The sequence below is a fragment of the Dermacentor variabilis genome, chromosome 5, assembly GCF_050947875.1.
Source record: "Dermacentor variabilis isolate Ectoservices chromosome 5, ASM5094787v1, whole genome shotgun sequence".
NCBI classification, from domain to species: domain Eukaryota; kingdom Metazoa; phylum Arthropoda; class Arachnida; order Ixodida; family Ixodidae; genus Dermacentor; species Dermacentor variabilis.
The window spans coordinates 118,544,722-118,569,173 of record NC_134572.1 but is presented as its reverse complement, the minus strand read 5'-3'; the positions used below and the strand labels follow the sequence as shown (position 1 = coordinate 118,569,173).

At 48.7% G+C, this 24,452-nt stretch overlaps 1 protein-coding gene across 1 annotated transcript in view; it reads right to left on the bottom strand.

Moving 5' to 3' along the window:
- Positions 1–19,530, bottom strand: part of LOC142583119 (all trans-polyprenyl-diphosphate synthase PDSS2-like) — a 38,431-nt gene extending 18,901 nt beyond the window's left edge. Inside the window, exons 1-2 of the mRNA XM_075693447.1 lie at positions 19,189–19,530; positions 18,575–19,058 (exon numbers count right to left, since the gene is read on the bottom strand). Coding sequence (XP_075549562.1) covers positions 18,575–18,888 — 314 coding nt within the window. The 5' untranslated portion in view covers positions 18,889–19,058; positions 19,189–19,530. The remainder of the gene's footprint in view (positions 1–18,574; positions 19,059–19,188) is intronic.
- Positions 19,531–24,452: the final 4,922 nt, after the last annotated feature.

Below are 24,452 nucleotides of genomic sequence, written 5' to 3'. Positions count from 1 at the left end.
CCCCCAGTGAAATGCGACCACCGGGATCGAACCCGAGACCTAGAGCCCAGCAGCGCAACGCCGCGCATATCCTACAGATTTGGGGTTTTGCGTACGCTAAGCCACTTGGGTATACTGTTTCTGAAAGTTCCACAAATCTGCGTTGACAACCGTTGGCCTGTACCGAGGAGGTCTGTAATTTAGACCTCGATAATCTCGTGCAAATTCAGATTCTTTATTTTTCTTGAATTTGTTTCTTCAAGAAAGGTACAGAAGCTAAAGGTATGGCAATACCTTTACCTCTGTACCAATTACATACCTCTGTACCGATACCTACCTGTACCGGTACGATATCTCTGTACCGATTACACATAAACATAATAAATACATAGTAAAAAAAAGTTCGCAGCATGTGTCAATTTTCATTTATACAACAACAACCACAATATCCCTCCAGCTGCCTTCCCCCTTTGCATAGCTCCCAAGGCTTTCCTTACTTCTTCCGGCGTTACTTGTGGGATTTCAAATTCCTCTAGACTATTCTCTCTTCCATTAACGTCGTTGGTGCCACTGGTACTGTATAAATCTCTATAGAACTCCTCAGCCACTTGAACGATATCATCCATATTAGTAATGATATTGCCGGCTATGTCTCTTAACGCATACATCTGATTCTTGCCTATTCCCAGTTTCTTCTTCACAGCTTTTAGGCTTCCTCCGTTCCTGAAAGGATGCTCAATTCTATCCACATTATATTTCCGTATGTCAGCTGTCTTACGCTTGATTATTAACTTTCTGCCAGTTCTATTCTTGCTGCAGGGTTAGAGGCTTTCATTGGCGTTTCTTAATCAGATCTTTCGTCTCCTGTGATAGCTTACTGGAATCCTGTCTAACGGAGTTACCACTGACTTCTATTGCACATTCCTTAATGATGCCCATAAGATTATCGTTCATATCTTCAACACTAAGGTCCTCTTCCTGAGTTAAGGCCGAATACCTGTTCTGTAGCTTGATCCGGAATTGCTCTATTTTCCCTCTTACCGCTAACTCATTGATCGGCTTATTATGTACCAGTTTCTTCCGTACCCTCCTAACAATATAACTACGAGAGCTTCGTATGCACAGTGTTATAATCAACTTAACAATATGTGTTGCAGACAATATAAACAAAGATGCCTAAAATACAAGGAATTTTTTTAATTGGATAAAGTAACAGTGGATGCATTGATTAATAATACATTCTTTAGCTGTTTCTTAAAGAGGTTTCGACTAACTTTGAAGTCCAAATCTCTTTCCAGTTTATTAAGAAGCGATGTTATTTGATATATCATGGATTGTTTTCCATAGTTAGTCCGTGTTATTGGCATGCGTCGCTTTTGTTCTCTAAAGTAGTAAGATGATTTGTCAACGTTGTCATTTATGTATAATTTTTCATGATGCACAAATTGTAGTAGCTTGTAATAACATATTTGGTCAGCTCTTAACATATCATGTTTTAAAAATAAAGGTGGTGTTCTGAGATCCCGTGGGTTCCCTTAATAACGTTCGTAGCAGCGTAGTACTCGTTTTTGTAATACCAGTAATTTATCGTAATTACCACGTGTTGTTGTTTCCCATACTAAATTCCCATAACATAGTTTGGAGTAAAACAATGCGTAATACATAGATTTCATTAGCCACACAGGAATGAAAGCGGCCGCTTTGTGTAAACACCCCACACACTTTGCAAGCTCTACTGCTAGACTATTGATATGAACATTCCAGGATAGGTGTTCTTCAAATATTATACCAAGAAGTTTTTCTGTTTGGACTCTATTAATAGACTCTCCATCAAATGTAATTATCAACTCCTTGTTTATAATTTTAAGAAATGCATGAAATATGATGTATGTCGTCTTTTTTGTATTTAATTGCATTCGATTGACCCTTAGCCAGCATGAAAGAACTGACAGATAATGGTTTACATTTGTTTCGAGTGCTTGTTGCTCTTTAGATGCGAAGAACACGTTCATGTCGTCTGCGTACATGATTATTTCAGGAGTCAAATCGGTGGTTCCAAATCGGTGGGACCTACTCATTGGCCTTGTTTACACGAATGCGGCATTACCGCATCGCTTTTATCAGGGTATCGCGACAACACTGCGCGACAGTGTTCACATGTCCCCTTTCGCCGGAAGCCAGCCGGAGCCCGTTTCGGGGGAGTGCGCTTCCTCCGGTGATTGGAGGAGAGCGCACGTCGGAAGCCGTCACACTTTGGCTCTCTCCCTCGATGCGATACGGCAACGTTTAACACGCACCGCGTGAGACACGCGATTCGCATGTTTCACCAATGTTTGCATCGATGCGATGCGCTAGAAATGCGATGCGCCGCTTGTTCCGTTCATGTAAACGCCGCTTATGGGTCGCGGGAGGAGACGACCGGGCGTGCCAGAAAACTCGTTTCCTCCCCCTCCCCCCAACCACACACGCAAACACATGCAGCTCTTCTTTTTTTCATAATGTAATCTTTTTCTGTTTCCTTCTTCATTTCCGTAATCTTCTTTTCCGCTCTGCTCATCAAATACGAGCAACCGACCGCCGGCCCATTCTTCGAAACCGGGCAAGAAATTCAACACTGTAACGCTCTCTCCATACCCTCAACTCGCGAATGGGCGCACAAAGAAAGAAAGAAAACATAGTTCCCGCGTACAGGAGCTGCTCCCTGCTCTCGCCGACGTTCTTTCTCGCGTCAGAGCTTGAGCGCTTGATGGTCATTTCCGCGTCGATCAGCGGCGGGTGGGGGAGGAGCGCGGGGGGAACGGGGGTCCCAGCGCCGACTATCGCACTTCCCCCCGCCGGCCGCACGCTGTGGTAGGGGCGAGAGATGCGAATCAAGGCTACGCGGAGGGCCGACGACAAAGCTTCCCAGCGAGCGAAGCAAGCCGGCAGCTCGCAACCACTGTGGCCCACTTTTACTCTCGAGCGGACGTGTGACTCACTCAAGGAGCCGCCGCCGGTCATCGAACCCGGCGACCATGCGTCGCGCGCCGATCTTCGAGAGCGGCTCGGAAGAAAAGGAAACGATCGGCGCCCGTTATCCTTCCCCATCCTCAGGAACGTCCCGCTCCTCAACCTGCGTGCATGCATGCGGACTCGTTCAACGAGGGTAGGTGCCAGAATAGGCTGCGCGCGTGGGCCGGCTGCGGGGCGCAATCCTTTCTCTCTCTCTCTGTCCGGGTCTCTTTTCTTTCCAGAAATAGCGGTGCGCACCCACATCGTGCAGCGCACAACCCCGTTGCGCTGGTCGCTCAGCGGTGTCAAAGATCGCGCGGCGCCTCTCTCTCGACTCGTCTGGCGAGAAGCCGCGCTCGGCACGAAACAGGATCTCGCGAGCGACAACAGTCAGTCCCGCGACATGGGACCCACTCAGCCTGCGGCTGGTGGAGGGGGTGGGGGTGGGGGGAGGATGCACGCAAGCGAGTGTGTAAGTATACGTACACACGTCGTATACGTGTGGCGTATCACGCGCTTTTCTCACGCCTGTCACGAACAGCAGCACCAGTGTGTGTATATATACGGCTTTTCCTCGACGATCGAGATTCTTGAATATAAGACCTTTATGCGCGCGGTGCGTGCTTGCTGGTCTGGAAAGAACGCGGTAAAGGATTGTATACCGTGCAATTCTTTGGCTGAGTTGCACCGACCTTCTGACTTGTGTCGGCTAGGACAGCTTTTTCCCGTAAGCCACTACAGTAGAGGTGATCAACCACATGGAGCGTATTTCCGGCGCATCCTCAGCGTCGGCGCGTTAGATTCGCGTCACGCCGCGTCGAAAGTTCGTGCACGGTATATCTGCTTAGACTGACACGCCAAAGGCTAATTTTTGCCGGGTACGGTCAACTTACCGTTTATAATAGACGTTCCAATTCGGCACCGAAAATACGATCCATGCATGTGATTATGGCATGTGGTTACGTCTCTGGCCGACCCCTTGCGACTACTGCTAAGTAAGGCTGCTGCAACTCTTGAGAATCAGCTCAGGGCCAGGCCACATTTGTCGCCACCTACCTTCACAGGATCCCGAGCTTCGACTCAGGATTACCACGCAGCATCCAAAGGAGCCACGCAAGCACCCACTCTTTAAAATGTGTACGCCCTTTGAGGCTTATCTTGTCCCGCAACGATAATCGTCAGCTGTCTTGCTCGCATTTTCTTCCTTTAAAGCTGCGAGCCCGGTTTTTACCAGTTACCATAGAGTTTCTAAATAAATACCCTAGAGGAAAATGTGGCGCTAGCGTCTACGAGGGCTCTCCTGAGCGTTGCCTCAACCTACATGGGAACGATGGAAGCACAGGCTTCGGATTGACTTCAATCTTTATACTAGTGACGTTTGCGTCTGGCGCAGTAGACGAAGCTATACTAAAATATTTTCCCGTAAACTCTAATTTTATCTCTGCAGTAATTTATATAATGCACAATACATTACATAAACTTTATATGACTGATATCGAAGCACGGTTTACCACCAGGGTGTGCATTGTTCTGCAATTTTGTTCCCGATTCAGCGCCAGGAAATATTTATTTATTTTTACAACAGCAATAAGAACCGCGCAGGTGCTTACATAAAAATACTTATCAAGTATTTATGGAAATCAAAATTTTGTATTGTAAGAAAGTGTTGCGTCTTTGAGAGAAATGCTAAAGGTGTCGTCTGCTACGACGCCTGCTCGCTGCGGACGCGAGACATTTACGCAGACGACAGGTACTTGCAAAATATCTCCCTCTTTCGAAAGGATGCGTCCGCTGTCACGGTTGCTGAACATCTTCAAGTACTTCTAAGTACGTCTGCTGCAGTGATAGCTGGGACGCTTGTGGCCCCCTACGAGTATGCTTCATTACATATTATGTTGACGTACCACTTCTTCTGAAGCGCACACCAGCAGCTGTTATGGCGTGGCTTTGCCCTCACCCATTTTGCGACAGCAGACTACAGCCATGAAGCAGCAACCTTTCCTACCACAAGTAAGTTCTCAAATGCCCTGAGACACACATTTCAATGAAGCACATAAACGAGCAATGCGTAATGAAGTCCTCAATCAAATTTGATTGTCAAGCCGCTAGAAGTAAAACTGCCTATGTAGTGAACAAAATGCGTTAGGCAAGCAGTCAGCCGTCTATTAATTGCAGTCAGCATCACTAGTAGAAAAAGGTTCCTGACAGATTATTAAAAACCGAACACATGCCTAGGGCCTGTAAAACACGCTGGCAGTAGGAAATAAATAAAAATAAATAAAAATTACGCCGCTAGACTTCACAGCTTTAAGGCTCGCACTGCCAATATAAGCATGTAGAAGAAGCCAAACAGCTGTAGCAAAACAGTAAGTTGCATCTACATACTGACCGCGCAAAGAGCGACTGACCAAGGTGTTACGTGGAACGGCAAGAGACTGGAAGATAGCAGTGTGGATCAAAAAGCAAATGGGGAAAGCTGCTATTCTACCGTATTTTCGCGAAAAAGTTGGGAAAGAAGTTTGCATGCGAATCTAAGCACCCCCCCTATTTGTTAGGAAGAGCGCGTAGCCAAGGCCGCCAAACGCGCTTGCTCATTCTGGAATCATTGCCAGGCTGACATGCAGGCACGCGGTCGATGCTTCTGTTGGACGCGTTTCGCGGCCATCTGACCCCGGAGGTAAAGACAAAGCTTCGGAACATCAATAGCGACTTGGTTGTGATTCCGGGTGGCATGACACCAGTGCTGCAACCCCTGGACGTTTCAGTCAACAAGCCCTTCAAAGCCAATATCCGACAGGAGTACGAAGAGTGGTTGCGAAACCCTTACCGGAAGAAGACGCCGACGGGAAAGCTGCAGAAAGCGTCCCCGTCAACCATCGCAAAGTGGATTTCGGACGCATGGAAGAGGGTCCAAGTGGACGTTGTGGTCAAATCACTTAAGAAGTGCTCGATCACAAGCAACTTCGACGGAACGGAAGACGACCTTGTGGGATACCCAGAGCAAGCGGTTCAAGCGGTGCAATGAACTCGAGTGGCAGTGACAGTGACTGAGCATCCTACACGAGCGGTGGGTTCACTGTCCGCACCGATTTTTCTTTGGAATGTTTGCAAAATAAAATGTTTTTTCTTGCACCCGTTTCATCGTAATGTCACAACGAAAAGAGGGAGGGGGGGGAGGTCATTCTAGATTTTTCGAATCTAAGCACCCCCCCTCACTTTGGCCATCGCGATAGTGAAAAAAAGGGGGTGCTTAGAACCCAGTAGATGCGGTATTTGACATCAAAAGAAAATCATCGAGCTGGGAAGGTCACGCAGTGCATATATGGCATACAACCGGTGAACCGGTAAACGCCGGCCCGGTCAGTCATCCCAGAAGAAAGCACCAGTGGATGCACATTCGCGGTGCATTTTAGTGAAAGCCCCACTTAAGCCCCCACGCCACGTTTCCTACGTGCTTTAAAGGTTTTAAGCATAGAACATGTACGTAGTATCGTGGTTGTATCAGTAGTACCTTCTTTTGCTCTTCTGAAGTTTGATTAGGCGCGTAACGCTACGGCGCCAACCTAACACACTTAATAAACCAAGTTCAAAACCGCCAAAACACGTTCTTTCAACCTTTACGATGACGTCGCTTTCTCGTCAGGGCTTCATCACCACGCCGTGTCACAAACATCGGCCCAGCCACTGGCCCAGCGTGCTATCGCCTCTTCGAGCAACAGAACAAAGACAGACAGTTTGCCTCGCGCTACCCAACTGCGGGTTATAGCAACTGCGCTTGGAGCGAAGCCACAACTGCAGACAAGTTCACCAATTCATAGAATACCAATCCGCGTAGCCTGTACTTCCCATCATTCCCATGATAGCTGAACGATCGCAGCTCCAGTCCCTCTAGTTATAGAGTAATATGGAACTCTACGCAAGTCACGAAAGGCTTGCGCGTTATCAGCGTGACACAGCATTCTCGACAGGAAAGTAGCGAGCGCTGAGTTTTCAAGAAAGGAAACGCAAGCAAGACAAATAGCGATTATTGTTGTGGGACAAGCCCCAAAGGGTGCAAACATTTTCAAGGGTGTCCTACATAGATTGAGATTTGGCTTGACTTTTGCTCGACACTATCGTCATCTTATCAGCGGTGCAGATATCCTGGACTATGAGAACGACACTCTACCGTATATTATAGACCACGTGCTTTGTGCGTGTCCGCAGTGCTTAAAAGAAACCATCACTGGATGGACCTTGAGCCCGCACCGTCGTTGGACGACTTTCTGAAAGTTTCGCTTTTGGTCCACGGTTGCGACACTTTTTACCGGACCATGGAGGCCATTGTGTGCGTGTGTGTGTGTGTGTTTTAGAGAAAGTGAACCAACGGATATGCGACTGTATTAAGTGTTTCCAGATTCTTTTTTCTTCTTTTGTTTCATGCGCATCTTTCTTCTTATCATGCATATATAAATATAATAATATACTATAAACAAAGCCGTGTGCACGTGAATTTACACTAAGCAGTGCCGATGAGCGCGGAGGTCTCCACAAAGGAACTATGAATAAAATTTTGCGTTGCCACTCTGTCGCATATACCTAAATAATTGCCTTATTACTACTCTATTCTCTCTGCTGTCATCTCTCTGGCCTTTTAACTCCTCTACTTCCCCCCCCCCCCCATCCCGGTGCGCTCGACAGTTACAGTGCGGCCAGCCGCAGATTTTCCTTCCGCATAACCTAATAATAATAAACATTTACTTACACTTATCCAAATATCGCTGGCGCTGTCCAAAACTTGCAAATATCGCAGTATCCATGCATAAGGCTACGATGTGAGCGCCCCCGACAACTCGAGTGATAAAAAGCGGGAGAGGTGGAAATGGAACTGATGTCGGGGCTGTACGTGAAGAGGCGGAATACTCCATATGAAGATAACTGGACGAACATCTCACTTCATACTGATTTATAACGGTGTGTAGATTCGATCGTTCGCTAGCGCGGACATTTAAAGACAGTGAGACGTGTCGATGCACCCGACATTTTTGAGGACCGTGGCCATTGTGTGCGTAGCGGAATCGTCACTGAGAAGAAGAGCCGTTTTACACTATAGCGGGCACTACCCGCCATAGTGCGAGGCTGTTAGGAAAAGAAAGACGTGGTGTTCCCGCCAAGAGAAAAGAAACCACCGCGAGATGCGCGCATCGCCAGCGAAGTCGCCCTCGCCGCGCCTGCAACGTCAGCACGAGCGCAGCATAATAGTCGCCGTGCTCCCTCACGGGTTGCAGAATCAAGCGTCCTTCCTTTCCTTAAATCACTATCCTCATCATAATAGAGAACGCTTACGGCGGTGACCCAGGCTGTTTTCCACGTAGCCGCAGCGGTACGCGGGCACTCCGACAGGTGCGCACGTATGGTAGCCATCAAGCACGGGAAATTGGCGTGGAATGAAGTATGTGCGCTGATTATTCAAAAAGAAAGAAAGAAAAACGGAGTTTCAGTTTAAGGCTTGATTAAGAACGTTCTGCCGAGGGGGCGAACATTGTAGGCATAAATAAACGTGCACTTGCTGAGAGGAAGGAAGGAAAAGAAGTTCCGAGATGAAAAGAACAATTCGTTTACCTTTTCTTTATTTCTTCGGCCGAGCGCTCGGTCTTTACTGCCCAAATGCACTCCGCGCATGTGTCGACTTCCCGGTATGATATGCATCGAGTTTCTATCGCAACAGCGAAAGTACAGGCGCGTTCCCCGCCGTTGGCGTCGACGTTGTCATGCGTTTCCTACAGCGACAGCGCATGCGGGGATGATTAGGGGGAGGGTTGGGGGGGGGGGGGGGGGGGGGGTGGTGGCGTACCAGCGCTGCGTTGCACGCACACTCTAAGCACGCTAGCGTTCCCCATGACCTGCCGTGTTTATGTACGACAGTGCGAGCGGAACGGGCAGTAAACGTCAAGCTATAAGGTAAAACCTCATATTTCACTCCTTGGCGCTGTCTAACACCGACGGTTTCCTGTCTGTATCATTTCTTCCATCATCTGTAGGTGCGGCGCCACCGGCGACGCTCCTCAGCACGCCAGCGTTGTTAGACGCCTGGTAAGTGCCAGGGTGTTGTTCCTAGCAGAAGTTGCCTTGTAGTTCGAGCCCGATGAGTTGGAAGTCCAAGCCTAGACATGGTTACCGCTGTCAGTGCTCCGCTTCTCAGGCGAAACTTGGTCTTTGACAAACTCGATATATATATATATATATATATATATATATATATATATATATATATATGCCCCTTTAAGGAGTGAAGTGCAACTGACGGCGGTGTGCTCCGGACTACCATCGGTTGCTGCAGTTCGCTCCTCAAAGAGGCCAGATGTGTGTCGAGGGCGCTCCCGAATAACACATTGCAATGTCGTGAGTGCGGTTTAAAACATGGATCTGGGACCTCAAACCGATGCGACGTAATCCTAACGCATTTCTCTAGAACAACAAATTTCTCCGTTTTGTTATCGGCTAATGTTGTTATCGTCATTTGGTCAAAACAGTGTGGAAAAGCTTGTTTATGATCGATGGACGTCTGACACACTGGTCACATTGCAGTTTCCTTTGAACAATAAAGTAACACTTTGAGAAGAGTCAGCAGTCATTGACTCGTGAATACGCTACGTCACTATCTGCAACGTGGGCGCACCATACTGTTCGGCACTGCTATGATCTTTGATCGCCATGGCAAGATTCCGCCTCCTGGAAGTTTCCTTCTTTATGTCTTCCCTACAGCCGAGGGTAGCCTAGAGATATGATTGCTCATCTTGGTTTTATTACAAACTGGTACGTCTCTAACGTGAGAAAACCATTTCTGTTCAGATACCGCCGTTCGATCTGAAAGCAACATCGCCGACTACTACGACAACGTAACTCTGTTTGTGTTATGGTGCAAACCCCCTTTCTTTGACTAAGCGCAGAGGATAGCATCGTTATTAGCATTGTTAGCATCGCTAGCATCGTTATTTTCATCTCCCATGTTGATTTTCAAGTAGTCCCACGGTATTCGAAACGTGCTAGACGACTGCTTTATGTCGTCTTTGACGACAGACGGTTTAAATTGAATTACATTGTCAGGGTGGCCAAGCGTCCCCAATTTAGAGGGACAGTCCTGACTTTTGAGTAAATGTTCCATGTCCCGACTTAATACAGCCGGGACGGCCAAATGTCCCAACTTTCTTTCTTCTGCTTTATAACAATCGACAAACTAGGTTTCCTTTTTATAATGCCCTACAGCTTGATTGCATGTTCTTTTGTGTCCCATTGTATTGTCATAAACATAAAGGCGGTCTCGTTCTTGCAGTATTTTCAGTTCTGTGATATACCCTAACCGTTCACAGTACCTCTATATTTTGCTGCAACCGTGTTAGCCAGGCAACTACCGCACCATTTCTCGTTGTAAACGGCTACATGGCAGAACAAAAAAAAAAGTTGTGAAACATTGTTGCACGCACAGACTGCAGCAATTGCTGGCTCTGACAGGCTTCTCCTCTCGGTGAGCCTACGACACTCTCGGTGATCTGGTGGTGCCGGCCATCTTTGCCACTCCGCAATAAATTCTACAAATGAGATAAATTCTTCAATAAAGTGTACAAATCGCTGTAGGTACGCAAATGTATTGGCTCTGAGACGTCGTCAGGGGCAGTGCAAGGGCGCAGGGGCGAACACGAGACGGCAAAGGCGGCGCTCGCGACAGCGTTTGTCGTCCCGCTTTTATTTTCATTTTTTTTTCTTTGTCTAATCTCTTGAGCTGCCCCCTTCCATGAATCCAGTGGTTAAATCTGGAAAGAAGTCATAAGTCTTCTGAAAACGATTTCTATTTATCCGGGATAGCCACAGGCACCGACTTTCTTTTTTCCCCGAAAGCATTGTTCCGTTTTCGCTGCCTTGTTATATAATTTGCGGTAAATGGGGCTGACCTGGTTCTGCGTAGTTTGGCTTCTTGGCAGGGTTACTTCCTGCCCGGCAACCGAAAATTGCCCAGATTTGCGTGATGGCAATCCGAGCAGGTGCCTTGGTTCTGCAACAACGCAGCAGCCCAGTGAAGCTCACTATATATGTATAACAGCGAAAGCAGCCACGTACTTAGCAATGGCGGACACGCTCGCGGAACGGACCGGAAGTGACGCGCCTGCAAGCCATATGTAGTACATACCTACGTTGTTTGACGCAATGTGGTCGCAGCAGGCATCGTTTCTTCTGCGAGCTCATCAGCTGCCCGGCACCCAACAAGCTTTCTGCGCCCAACAAGCTTTCGGAGCAGTGTTCTCGAGTTTGCTGTAAGAGCAGGCGGGGCTGCCGCACGAGGCATGAGAAGCCCTTTGTTGAGTGCTCCAGAGGGGTTGTTTATGCAATCCCCTTGCACCCTTGTGGGCAACTCTACATTGGTCAAACCGAGCGTTGTGTGAATGACCATTTAAGGAGAACATGCGCAAAAACTAAAGAAAAAAGAGGGCGCACATTTGGTGGCTCATGTTACCGCGTGTGGTTGCAACGCTCGATTTTCTGCGACAACTATTCTTGGCAGGAGCGGCAACGCCTCTTCCAGGCTCGCTCTTGAGGCCTTCTTCATCAAGAAGAATAGAGATAGATGTGTATGGAGCCTTCTATCACATTACTGGATGCCAAATTGAACTTCTTGCGCGACCGCCTTTGATTTGCATGTACCGGCTACTCTTCTGCTTGGTAGGCGCATGCGTGACACGAGGATATATATATATATATATATATATGCACTATCCTTCCTTCCATTAAACAGCTGTGACTGTAGCGCTTGTCCTTGTCTGTCTTCCTTGCGTCCGTGGTTTTATTCGCTCTAAGCTATTACTTCAAATATGCCCGGCACGATTGGTAGTTTCACGAGTAATTTATTTTCACTGCATAAATTTCGTCCGAAGAGCATTATTGCAGGAATCTGTTGCAGGCATAGTTCAAAATCGCATGTGAAACGTGCGCATTCTCTACCATGGCAAGCACATTTGCAACGCATAGTGTTTTTTGTAGAGCGTCTGCGTCGTTTGTCTCGGATTTCGAATAGTTTTAGAATAATGAAAAGCCGTTTTCCGAATTCATACAAAACTTTAGTTCACATCCTATATTCACAACGTTAGCAAATTTTATGTCATTACACGGAACGTTTCAGACTGCATTCCCTAAAAGCTCCAATGGAGTGTTAATAATAAGTAAGCCGTTTTCGCTCATACTGCGTAGTATTCGGTGAGTGCGAATGATCGCGGTTTAATCGGCAAACTCCGGCCCCACGAGCAGTCTACAGCGTGTTCCAATATGCATTGGCGTAGCCAGAGTGGGGGGGGGGGGGGGGGGGGGTGATCCAACAATCCCCTTCCTTTTCCACGGAGCAGAAAGTTTCAGGAGGTGGGCTCGGAAAGAGCTTTTTCAACAGCACAAAGGAAAAGGACGAGAAGAGTGCACATCATAGCGCTGTGTATGTGTACTCATCTCGTCCTTTGCGCTGTTCAAAAAGAATGTCACACCAACTCGCCCAAGCTCGCACAGCGTCCGAGAGAGCGACATGGATGAAAGGGAAAGCCTGAAGGGGAGGAGACAGTTGTCATGTGGCGCTGAGCCAACACTCCCTAGAGAACTTAAGGCCTTCTGGCTGTGCCCCCCCCCCCCCCCCATTCCTGAGCTACGTCACGCAAAAGAGGCCCACATAGAAGTTCCGTGCAGCGTGCTACGAAGCTACGAGCGGCGCACCTGTGTTGAAAATGATGCACGGTAGAAATACAATGGCTACACAACCCCGGCTGTTCGGAGAAGACCGAATGGGCGACCACGGCGGTAACAATTCGAATGGTTCCGGGAACCCTGCCGCTACCTTCGATAACGTCGGGGTATGAACAGTCCTGATATGCTGCGACATGCTTCCGAGCTACACGCACAACCCTGCATGTACGGTTGTGTGTACGGCAAGCTTGCGGATTACGCTCATGCCAGGATATGCCTAATAAGTGCTGTGTGCCCAATTGCCAAAGCAATTACAAATCGGGGCCGAAAAATCATGTGTTTATGTTTGTGCCAAATTAATGACAGAATATTGAATGCCAATGCTAACGCAAAGAGGAAAAAGTTGAAACTCGGCGGAATAAGGCATCTGTTTCTTTGTATATAGTATTGCTAAACTCGTTTGAGGTATTGTATATATGTGGACTGCGGTACTGTATGTAATAACGCCTCGAAAGCGAAATTATTCGTTTAAAGCCTAATCTGGAGTGGAATAAGTACATGTGTCCCGAATGTGAAGAAGGGCACACCAGTGAAGTTGTCATGAAATATGTATTATGGTGCAGTACTAACATTTTGTTCGAGAACTTTTGTGGTCGCACGAACGGCAAACTCTTTTACGCCGAGGATAAATCAAGGCAAAGAAGCTACTCTGAAGAGGGCAGCGCTGTGACTTTTCAATACAAGCCATGCTACCTGGCATCATGTACCCGAAATCTTCTCAATCCTAAGGTTGAGCCATTTCATTTTTTTTTTTATGGACGGGCTTTTTAATAATGAAGCGCATAAATAGTTTTGCATAAACAAAATAATCTTGGAACACCCTCTGTGCACTGCGTGGCATCTGCTAAACTATAGCTAAGAAAATAAACAATACTTGCGCTCCGGTTAACGTTGCTCGTAAGTGCGCGATCCCTTCATTCAACCCGTATTCCCGAGCACGCCGCCGGCGTTGTCTCCGTGACGTCACTCGCCGAGCGCTCAGGGCTTCTCTTGCCTAGGTGGTGTTGGCTGAGCCATGCTCCCTCAAGGGCTTTCCTTTTCACATCGAACCACTTTTCTCTCATGTCACCGTACCTAGAGCTTAAGTTTATCCACCGAGCGAAGAGTGGCAAGGCTATCGCTCGCTTCGCGACTGCCCATTCTCTGCCTCCTCTGCTCCTCCTCCTCCTCTCTACCGTTCTATCTAGCTCTCCTCTGGACTTGGGTATAGTAGAAAGAAGGCGCTGCAATTTCTGCAGTGCTCTTGCTGGGGGTCACGGATGATTACAGCTGTCAATAGGCTAAAGTGTCGATCAACGCTCAGGGCGCTCAAGATGGCATCGTGCATAATCGACGCGGTGCAAAGGTCCAAACGAATTTCTCGCGTCTTTTTTTTTTCCCTCTCTGCCACGCTCATTCCCTGTATATGCACGCTCTGAACCACCCTCGTCGCGGGCGAACTTCCGAAAAAAAAAAACGAAGCTTCACTTTAAAATAACGCTGATTTGCGCTCGGAAAGATAGATCAAGGACTGAGAAGCCAAGAAACCGCCACAAAACACAGGTAGGGAAGGCAAGTAGGAGAATGTCCTTGAAGTCCACGCAAAAACAGAAATATAGGAATGTTAGCGGCCGCCCCGCCGTTCAACAAACCGAAGAGTGTGACAGTGACTAGCAGAAAAGAATTAAGAAAGCGATTGGAGTGATAGATAAGAGGAGAGGGGGGCATAAAAGACGTCAGGAGTGAAGTAAGAGGATAATTATAAACGCAGGGAGAATCTCGTCACTGCCCCCTCGCTCAACACCAGGCGGCCATGGCCAGACGCCTAGCTGTGGCTCACCTACCCCGTCGTAACACGTGCTGGTTGAGAGCCCATCCTAACTCGGCAAATTTCAGAATAGAGGGATGTCACAAGACACGGCGCTTTCAAATTTCTCGGAGCTACTGGCCCTTACCTTACGCGAACAAGGGATGCTGTAATTTTCACAAAGGCTTCTAAGCAGGAAGCAGCTTTGCTTCGGACTTTATACAGTAGGTCGTGGTCTGTCTCATCAGTTCCCGAGTGTGATCAAATGTGAATATGCGTCGCGTGATAACTACAATATCATGATCACAAGTTACTTCTGAACATCTCTTCGAACACGTCAGACAGCAATAATAATAATAATAATATTTGGGGTTTTACGTGCCAAAACCACTTTCTGATTATGAGGCACGCCGTAGTGGAGGACTCCGGAAATTTCGACCTCCTGGGGTTCTTTAACGTGCACCTAAATCTAAGCACACGGGTGTTTTCGCATTTCGCCCCCATCGAAATGCGGCCGCCGTGGCCGGGATTCGATCCCGCGACCTCGTGCTCAGCAGCCCAACACCATAGCCACTGAGCAACCACGGCGGGTCCGTCAGACAGCAAGTCACCAAATCAGAGTGAAACATGCATCGTGAGATACTGTCGATGTTCTAGCGCAAGCTTCGTTCCGTTACTTTAAATCTATAATAATACAGCAAGGTCATCGACATACATTATATAAATGCATCAATTCGTAAACTTTCTTCATCTTCTTTCTTTAACTTTCTTTAATTTCATCATTTTCTAAAATAGCATCAGCATGATAGCATAATTAGATGCGAAGTGGCTGCAAAACGTGCATCCTAGTTGTTAAAGCATTCTTGTCCGGGGAGTTTGCATGATGTGCAACCTCCACGCACACACACACCTAATATATATATATATATATATATATATATATATATACATATATATATATATATGTATATATATATATATATATATATATATATATATATATGTATATATATATAACTTCTCTAGCTTAATTTCTTTATCTACTATGGTCACCGAGGTAAAATTTATTACACTATTGCTCCCATTTTGTTCGATGGCGCACAGCTGACAATTTAAAACTGTCAAAAAAGTTATGCACAAAAATTTCGCATTTACGAATAGCAACTATTATGTCACGTAGCAGTGGCTGTAAAGAACGCAGACGCAAAACTGTGAATGGCGAAACTAGTGTTTTACTTGGTGAACCTGTGCCCACAAACGCAACTTAGACCCAAAGCACAACGATAGCGGAGAACACAGTCGGCGATCCTCGGAATCTGATCTACGGGTGGAGCGCTTCAGCTTTTATACACGAGTCATCGAAAGTTCCAGAGTAATCGCTGGCGCCCGCGTATCTTTCAGAAAGTACTACACAGTTCACGTCGCGTATACAGTCAGATTACACGAGGTTCAGGGACAAGAGATAGCGGACAGAACCATCGATAACATTCCAGTAAGTTTCAATCATGCGGACGCGTCTTGCGCTGAGTGATAACTTCAAGTTGTTATTGGACAAAATGCATTTCCCGAGAGTCAGTGTCACGTGTCAATATTCGAAGAGCGAATCGAGTTAGACGAAGTACAATTAGGTATTTGAAAGTTTCGGATATTCCAAGGCGGAAGGTCGAGCTAGTTGGAACTTCTACAAGGACATTTACAGCGCGTAAGGAAATGAGGAAAACAGCGGAGCTACAACAAGGACGGGAGGAAAAGTAGAACGCTGGTCTTCAACTGTAAAATTCTTTTGAAAAAAAAATGGCAGCAAGTCACGTGGTGACAGGGAAGGACATACCTTCGCGCATGCCTACGGAGGAGGACGAAGAAGTGGGCACATTTGACTAACGCCACTACCATGCAACTACGAAGACCACGACGCCGGTTGTCGACATAGACGAGTTGCTTCGCCAAAGCAACCAGAAGAAGTGGTCGCGCACTTGTCAGTCTTGATTTACAGAACGCTTCATTCATGCGTGCTTTCGAATGTTCGGGCACTCCTAGCAGTCAGTTTTCCAAAAACTGACGCCTGAAAAGAACGAAACAGCTTATCTGTATAGGCTTGCTGTGTCTATTCGCTGCTTTAGCATCCTGCCACAAACGATTTCCAAAATAGTGAGCGCCGCCTAAAGTTTTCCAGCCTCGAACTCTGGTTCACAGATCGCATTTCTACCGCTAAGTGAACCTCACACATGGTCGAGAAGGACCAAGTTTATGACAAAATGCACGTACCGCCAACTCTTCCCACATGCTGGGGGAACCGCCGTTTCTTGCAGTTCCCACAGCGTCAGAGCTCCGAGCTTTTGTAAGAAACTCCACGGTTTCGCTAGCCTAATCGCACCTGCCGAGTTGGAGGATCACAAATTTTTGATCCGTTTTATCTGCAGCCCAGTGTCTTGAAAGCTATGAATGAGGATTCGCTGTGACGTACATCGCCGGGCTGTCGAAAGAGTGCGAGGTTTACATATGGTGAAGAACACGGCAGACAGCAGAAAAAAAAAAAAAAAAAAAAAAAAAAAAAAAGAAAGAAAGAGACGTGCAAAGTCGCGCCGGAGGACAGCAAAAGCTGCGGCTAAAAATGCGCACGAGAAAGGACTGCAGCGGTATGCAAGAAGACGACGCATCCCAACACACGACTACCACTACACACGACTTATAGTGGTGTCCAAGAGTGTAGTATTTCTCGGATTCCACAGCACTGACTCAGCCTTCATGGAAGCTCGCGCCTCTGCCGTCTTGGGCGCAACCATACATCTTTCGCGCTCAGTGCGGGGGGAGGAGGGGGGGGGGAGGCGCGGTGACCTTCGCCGAATGAGAGAACGGAGGAATCTGAAGGCACCTGCCTGAAAACAAAGGGGCGCGTGGCTTCGAGGCGGTCATCCGCACCCTGAAGCTAGCCCTATTGTCCAGGCTGAGAGCCACACCTGACACGGAGCCTCCCATCATGCACTGACAACGTTCCTCCATATCTCTTCGCGGGAATTTTCCACCGTGCAAAAAAAGAAAAAGAAGAAGGGTTGCGAGGCACGCGGAAGGCCGTCTGCCGGGGCGGCGTCGTGCTCTCCTTCCTTGACGTCCTGCCCCGCGGTGGCGCCGGCTGACCCACATGCACGCGATTCACACGGCGCGGCGGCGGCGGGAAACGCGAAACGGCAGCTCGCCGCTTCCCTTGTGCGTTGCCTGCCGGGAGGCGCGTCGCGTGCTTGACAGATCGAACCACCGATATCAGGGACGCGCGAAAACACGGTTTCCGAGTCCGCACCCGATCCTCGCTCCTTTAAATGTTGAAACACGCGTGCGCGACGTATACTTTGGTCATCAAAGGCGTTTTTTCTTTTTGTTGCTGTTCGTTTTGTAATCGTTGAGATCTTCCGATCCGGGCACCAATCGGATAGCTCGCGTGTGCAGCGCTGGAAAGTAGCCTGGGCAGCAATGGCAGCCCAACTGCAAGAAGCGCTGGTGTACTTACGAGCTCGTTAAACAAACCACGGGGTAGTCGTAATCAAACCGCAGCTACCCACCATACGGTGTCTCTCATATGCCGCGAGTTATCTTGGGACGACAATTCCCGTAATTTCGTACATATCAGTGTCTATCGGACACGCTTTTCCAGTGGTTAACTAGCTCGCGAGTGCATTCAGTTAACGCACAATTTCTACATTCACCAGTGTACAGATAGTATTAGAACACAAGCGTATGTACTACCCAGTACTTTCCTAGAAAAAAAAAAGAAAGAATGACGCAATATTGCCGAAATAGGTTGTTCGAAGCCTGACGGTCGGTGGCCTTGCCAGATCAAGCTTTAGCAGCGCGTCCTGCCCAAAAGCAAAGTTTCCAAAGTGCGCTTACGTAGCCAAGTTATCCATCTTGTTTCGACACAAATACTACTACTACTACTAAAGGAACTGTTGCTCATCACTGTACTCACCTTCGATCCGCTTCACCACGCGAGAGCAATAACCCAGGGACGTTACACGCAAACACCAAATATGCCATGAGCGAACCAAAGGCACGCGTCGGCGGACTCACTTCACAGAATCCACGATGGGGTGCTGGCTTCCCATCATCTTGGCCACGGTGCCCAGGAACGTGTGCAGTTCGCCCATGTTCATCAGCTTCTCCGAGACGCGGCTGGTGTTGTGGCCCGTCAGCTTCTCGGCACACTGGATGGCATGGTTGAGTCGCAGCGAGCTGGGTGCCGCCGATCGCGACGGTGTAGACCACGCGCACCTCCGCTGCTGGTGCTGCGGATGGTCGCGCGCCGAGGCCGTCGCGCCGCCGCAAGTCACCGAGGCGGCGTGGCGCAGTTTGGGACACAGAAGCCGGCTCCTTCCGGAAGCCATTCTGACTCCGCACTTTCACGGCACCGCACGGCGTATCGCGTAAAAAAAGCTCTCGCGCGGCACAGCCGGCTCTTGGCAAGACTCACGCGCTGCTCTAGTGAGAGTAGCCGAGCCTGTCCAGCGAAGAACTGTGACGTCGAGGACGGGATGTCGTGAACAGAAATCGCTGCCTGAAAAAAAAAAAAAGAAAGCCTGCTGAATCACTGTTCCTCGGTGGGCGAGATAACTGTGACGTCCGCGGGGGGCAGTTTACTTGGGATAAGACTTTTTCCAAGCGCCGCATCGGCGGTATACCATCACCTTTTTACACTGGCCCTTCCAGGAACGACGTTGCCCGTGCCGTCGGGTGCTTCGTCCGCGTTGTCGCGCGAGTTCGGAAGGACCACGTGGGCCGAGCGGGCGGGTGCGTACAGTAGCCAAGAAGAAGTCGGCCCAATGTGCCGTCACGGGTGGGCGCACGTTCACCTGCGTCACCAGTCCGAAAACGCACGCCGGAAAGCGAAATGTGCAGCCACAAAGAGCCGCGCTGTTCGTCCAGAACTGCGACGACGCCAGGAACGGCGGGGCTCCGACGAGAAGGCAGGCGCCGCGCACACCGCGGCGCGTCGTGTCTGGCGGCGACCGGACCCGTTCTGCGTGCTCGTACCGAACGATGATGCCCCGGAGCTGCTGGTGAGAGGGGCGGTGGAGCCGGTGGAAGTCGAAGGCGACGTGCCTGCAGCGTTGCTGAAGTCGACTCGGCCGCGGTCGGCGGCGTGGTCACTTTCGGCGTCGTCCGCGACGGCCCGCTGGGAACGAACGTCGACGGCACAAGAAAAGAAAGAAAGAGCCCGTAGACACACAGGAGGCGTGCGTGCGTTCTGGTACGATTCGCGTGTAGCAGGCGTCGTCTTCGAGGAAGGCTTTGCCGGCTTGTGGAAGAAGAGGGGGTGACGGGAGGGGAGGGCTAGCGGGGTGAGGAGTTTGCGAGCGTCATCTCCTCGCCACTGCCGTACACGCCGAAGAAAGAAAGAAACAAGATGCACGAGAAGAGAAGGGCCGGCCCAGCTGGCCGAAAAAAATGTGGGCCACGCGGCTACGTAGTACCGCGTAGTACATACATGCAGGCGCGGAAAGAACGGGGGGCCGCCGCGTTCTCCACCGCGCGCGCACAAGAGGGTGATAACCCTGCCGAGCGGCTTTTCGGGCGCTGCTTGCTTTGGGCGCGCGCTGCTTTCACCAAGTTGGCCGGTGAAAGTGGCCCGCCGGGCCCTGTTGTCCTGCTGCCGGTGAGGAGCGGTGCTTGTTGGTGGAGGAGTGGCGCCGTTACCGGGTGTCCCTTTCCTGCGCGCATTCACGCAAAGAAACGCCGCTCGCGAGGGCGCCTCCGCTGCGGAAGTCTTTCGAGCGGCCGCGTTGTTCCCCAGTCCCTGTCGCGTTGCTTAGATGTGCATAGCCGTACTATCATTATCGCAGTGCGATTCTCACCCATCTTCTAGCAGCCCTAACAGATTGTTCTGTCTCTCTTCTCCCTCTTCTTTCTTCTTCTTCTTGGCGCGTACCGCCACCACAAGCTAATATTGGTGGAAGCTCAGTCCAGAGCGCCAAGACCTCCAGTGGTTTCAAGCAACAAGCGCACTTTACAGCCACCAAGCAGTGTACACTTCGTGAAAAGCTGAATGGATACACGTGTTTTTAAGAGCCCATACCACTGCATAACCTCCGACTCTGCAATCACGCTATAAGACTTCGTTTCCCCGCGTGCGCACGACAAATCGTGAATTATACAATTTGTTTAATACGGCCGACTTCGAAACGCGTGTCACGTAGAGCCCTGCTTCGAGTCGTGCACACGGATCGCGAAAATCAGAAGGTGGGCGTGACGTGATTTCACTGATGCGCTGGTCGGCCAGCAATGGTGTAGTGGTCTCAAGTGCCGTCTCAAGCTATGCGGATTGCCATCCTCTCGCCGAAAACCGAGCGCTTTATGCGTATGCGACATGAAGAAATCGCGCTGAAGACGAACACAGTCAGAATAAACAACAGGGCGGTGCGCTTTCTCTTAACCAAAGTGTATCGGATATAGACGCTGATATACGTAAAATTTTTCATTTGCTGTCCCCTGGCATAATGTAGATCGATCAGAGTGGCAGATGCGTGAACCTATACAGGCGGCCCCGGCTTGTCCGTCTTCTTTTCACCGCAGCACCGCTGTGGTGGAAAGAGGCACGAGACCTTTGCACGACGTCAGGAATGGCCGTCGTTAGGAACTGCGAAACTAAATCCAAGCTACAAATAATGACGTAATGCGTTCGGACGCACTCAACTGGCCGGCTGCAGCCTCGGTGAGCCTTGTGGTGGAGGAAATAATGCAATAACCGCAATGACATACGGCGAGTGTGATGGATAGCGCATGGGGAATTAGCGGCTGTCGTCCTTCTATTCAGAGAAACGAAGCTTAAACGGTCCATTCTCGTGCGCCCGCGCACATTCTTTTTTCCCCGTAGGGCTGTATGAATAAGCTACGTTCGTGAATTGCCTATGTATGCAACGTCGTTGACAATCGATTCTGTTCCTTCCACCAATTTTCGAAGGCGGCGTGCGCGGTCGTACGTCATCAGCCGAGGTTGCGCAAGCGTGTAACGTCGTCTCTGACGCTAATGTGATTCTTAGCAGACCAGACTGCTTGAGCATGGGCTGCTGGGTGTAGAAGGTTTTACGGTGAAGCTTTATTAAAGCGAAGCTTTCTTTGCCTCTTCCTTCGACTTTTCTACTGCTGCTGCTGCTGTGGTTGTCTTGCACGCCGTGTCGGGGGGTGGTCCAGAGCGGGTATATACATGGAAGGAGCGTATCAGAGAAGAAAGACGACGTGAGAATCTCGTGTGGACCTTTATATCTCGTCGCACGTGCACAATGCTCTCTGTAGCTGCCTGGGCGTCGCCACATTAGCCTTTTGACAGCTGCATTGAAGAAAATGCAGGACTTACCTTTGTACTAACGTGAAACTCCAGAGAAAAGATAGAAAGGTATAGAGGAGGAAGGCAGGGGTTGAAGGGGGAGGGAAGAGATGGCATGGGAAGGCGAAGAAACGCTATTCTCAAGGATGGATGGATGAATGGATAAGGCTGAACCCTTTAATTCCGGCGGCGGCACACGCCGTTTAGCCGTGACTAATAATATATTTTGTACTTAGTGGAGGGTGAAATTCCTCTCTTGCCTTGATTTTAGCCACCTATCAGACAACCTCCGTTTGGTTATTTCTACCCGCTTAAAGTCTATTTTTCCTCCACTATACAACGCTACATAAAACAACGCTAGTACACTTAGATTTAGGTTCATGTCAAAGAAAACCAGAGTGTCAAAACTTGTCCGGAGTCCGCTGCTACAGCGTTCCTCATAATCCGATTGTGGTTTTTGCACGTACAGCCCAATTTTTGAATTAAAGTTCAGCTATTCTGTATATAGGGTGACTGAATGATCTCTCCCTTGCCGAGCGGCGGCTAGGGGGAGACCATTCAAGCACCCTATTTCTGCCACGATGCGATGTGCCATTTGAGGCAATGACAATGCCCAACCCTCTCAGAGATTATAAACAATGGTGCGCAACAATCCCTCAAGCAAATACGTGTCCCCTGTGTGTTCTCTGGACTGTGCAGACAAACTGCAGTGGTGTGCGCAACGTGTACACATTTAACATCAACTCGTATTGGACTAAACGCCGAAGAAATTACACATTCGCCGTCAACATCACCGCCAATTATCGTCATTCAAAGCAAACAGCCCAGAAAGCCTCGCTTACATCGATTCCCACAGTTCGCGGGATCCGCGTAGCAATTTTTTACTCGATTCACTGCCGTCTCATTAATTGCTGCAGATTTGCTTTCTTCCAACGAAATTGCTTGGGGTCACCTACAGTTGAAAAGCTGTTACGATCAACTTGAGCGTACAAGAGCAGCAGACTCATATCACAGGAATGTACACAAACGATCGTGCAAGTATAAGACACAGTATAAGGTGCAAAGCAGATTTCAAAACAATTATACACATACAAAAAAAAATTTTTGGATGACAGTTAGCACAGAAAAAGAAAAAAAAACTAGGCCAGAACTTAGCGCCGCTAACCGTCTGATTATTATAGAATGGGAATATTTTTTTCGTATCGATAGCTGTGCACGCTCGCACGACGGATGACCTTGTACGCTGTCACTTATCAAAGTGACGTTTCTATACACCTCGTATCTCTTACAAACGTGATTTCGCGCACACCGTGATGCTCACGAATAAACTGACGAAGTCTTTTTGCAGCGTCGGTCATCACATGCTGGTGGTGGCAGCGCGTTCCTGACTGCACGTGCTCGTAAGGCGCGGCAACACTGGGTCGATACGAGACCGACAAGACGCTCGCTCCAATGATTGGCCGCCTATTGTGCGTCACTGCAACCTTTCTTTATCATACCAGGTCGACAACGACGCAACCGACGAGCGCAAGTTGTACTACGACAGGGTTTCTTGCCGAATGCACCGGCAAAATCAACGTTCGACCGAACCCCGCGCGATCGGCCGTCGAACCGACAACACAATAGCGACAGCGTCTTCGCTTGTATATATAATTAGTCGTGCTCAAAATGAGCCACAGACGCCTGCCAAGTTGAAATGCACAAGCTTTAACCCTCTCAAGCCACGAATTTTGAGCCAATGTCGATCCTGTTCAGCGAAGGTTAACCTGGCACGGTCGAGTTGGTGCACTCGCTACCGGCGGACCTGAACAGAAATGTAAGCAGTTAGGTCAAACGAAACTGCTTTTATTGTTCAATTCCGGCCTTAGCGATTTGAAATCAGCTACACTTAACTTCGCACGGCGCGTACACAATAAGCGGTAAGCGGCGACACAACGCTGTGCCAACATCTGTACGTCGCAGATACCTGTAGGTAGTCGGCCGCATTCGCTGCTTGTGTGGGTGGGCCTGCACGTGTTGCTTTGCCGACACATTTCTTAATTTCAGAGATGCGTTGTTTTCTTCTGCGTCGAGGGGGCAAACAAGAGACGGTGCATTCGGTATACAGCAGCATAAACAACCACCTCGCTCGTTTATACCAACGCCGCGTGAGCGATGGCATCCGCGCGTTTTCGTGAGAGAACAACATGGCCTACAAATGAACACTTATGCGAGCACAGTTTTCTCTAATGATGCTCTATGGCACGCTAAAACTGTAGGTATGATGAAGTTAAAGAAAAGCGAGAATGATTTAACAGCCCGTAATAATATGTATCTGGATATGTAATAATATGTATAATATGTATAATATTATGTATAATAATAATATGTAGTAATAATATGTATCCGTTGTTTAAGAGGTTCGGCCACTCATACTGTCTCGTCTCAGGGTGTAAAAACATGGCACATATGTGCGCAGATATGCATGTTTTGCTACATTTTGACACTATTTCATGTCAGAGATGGACCTTTTCCACAATATTTGATGATAACAACGACCTGCGGCTGTAGATGTCGATGTAAACAAGTGCATCGCTTTAATAAATCCGACGCAGAAGGCTCCGCTCGAAGACTTTTCGAATATGCGAA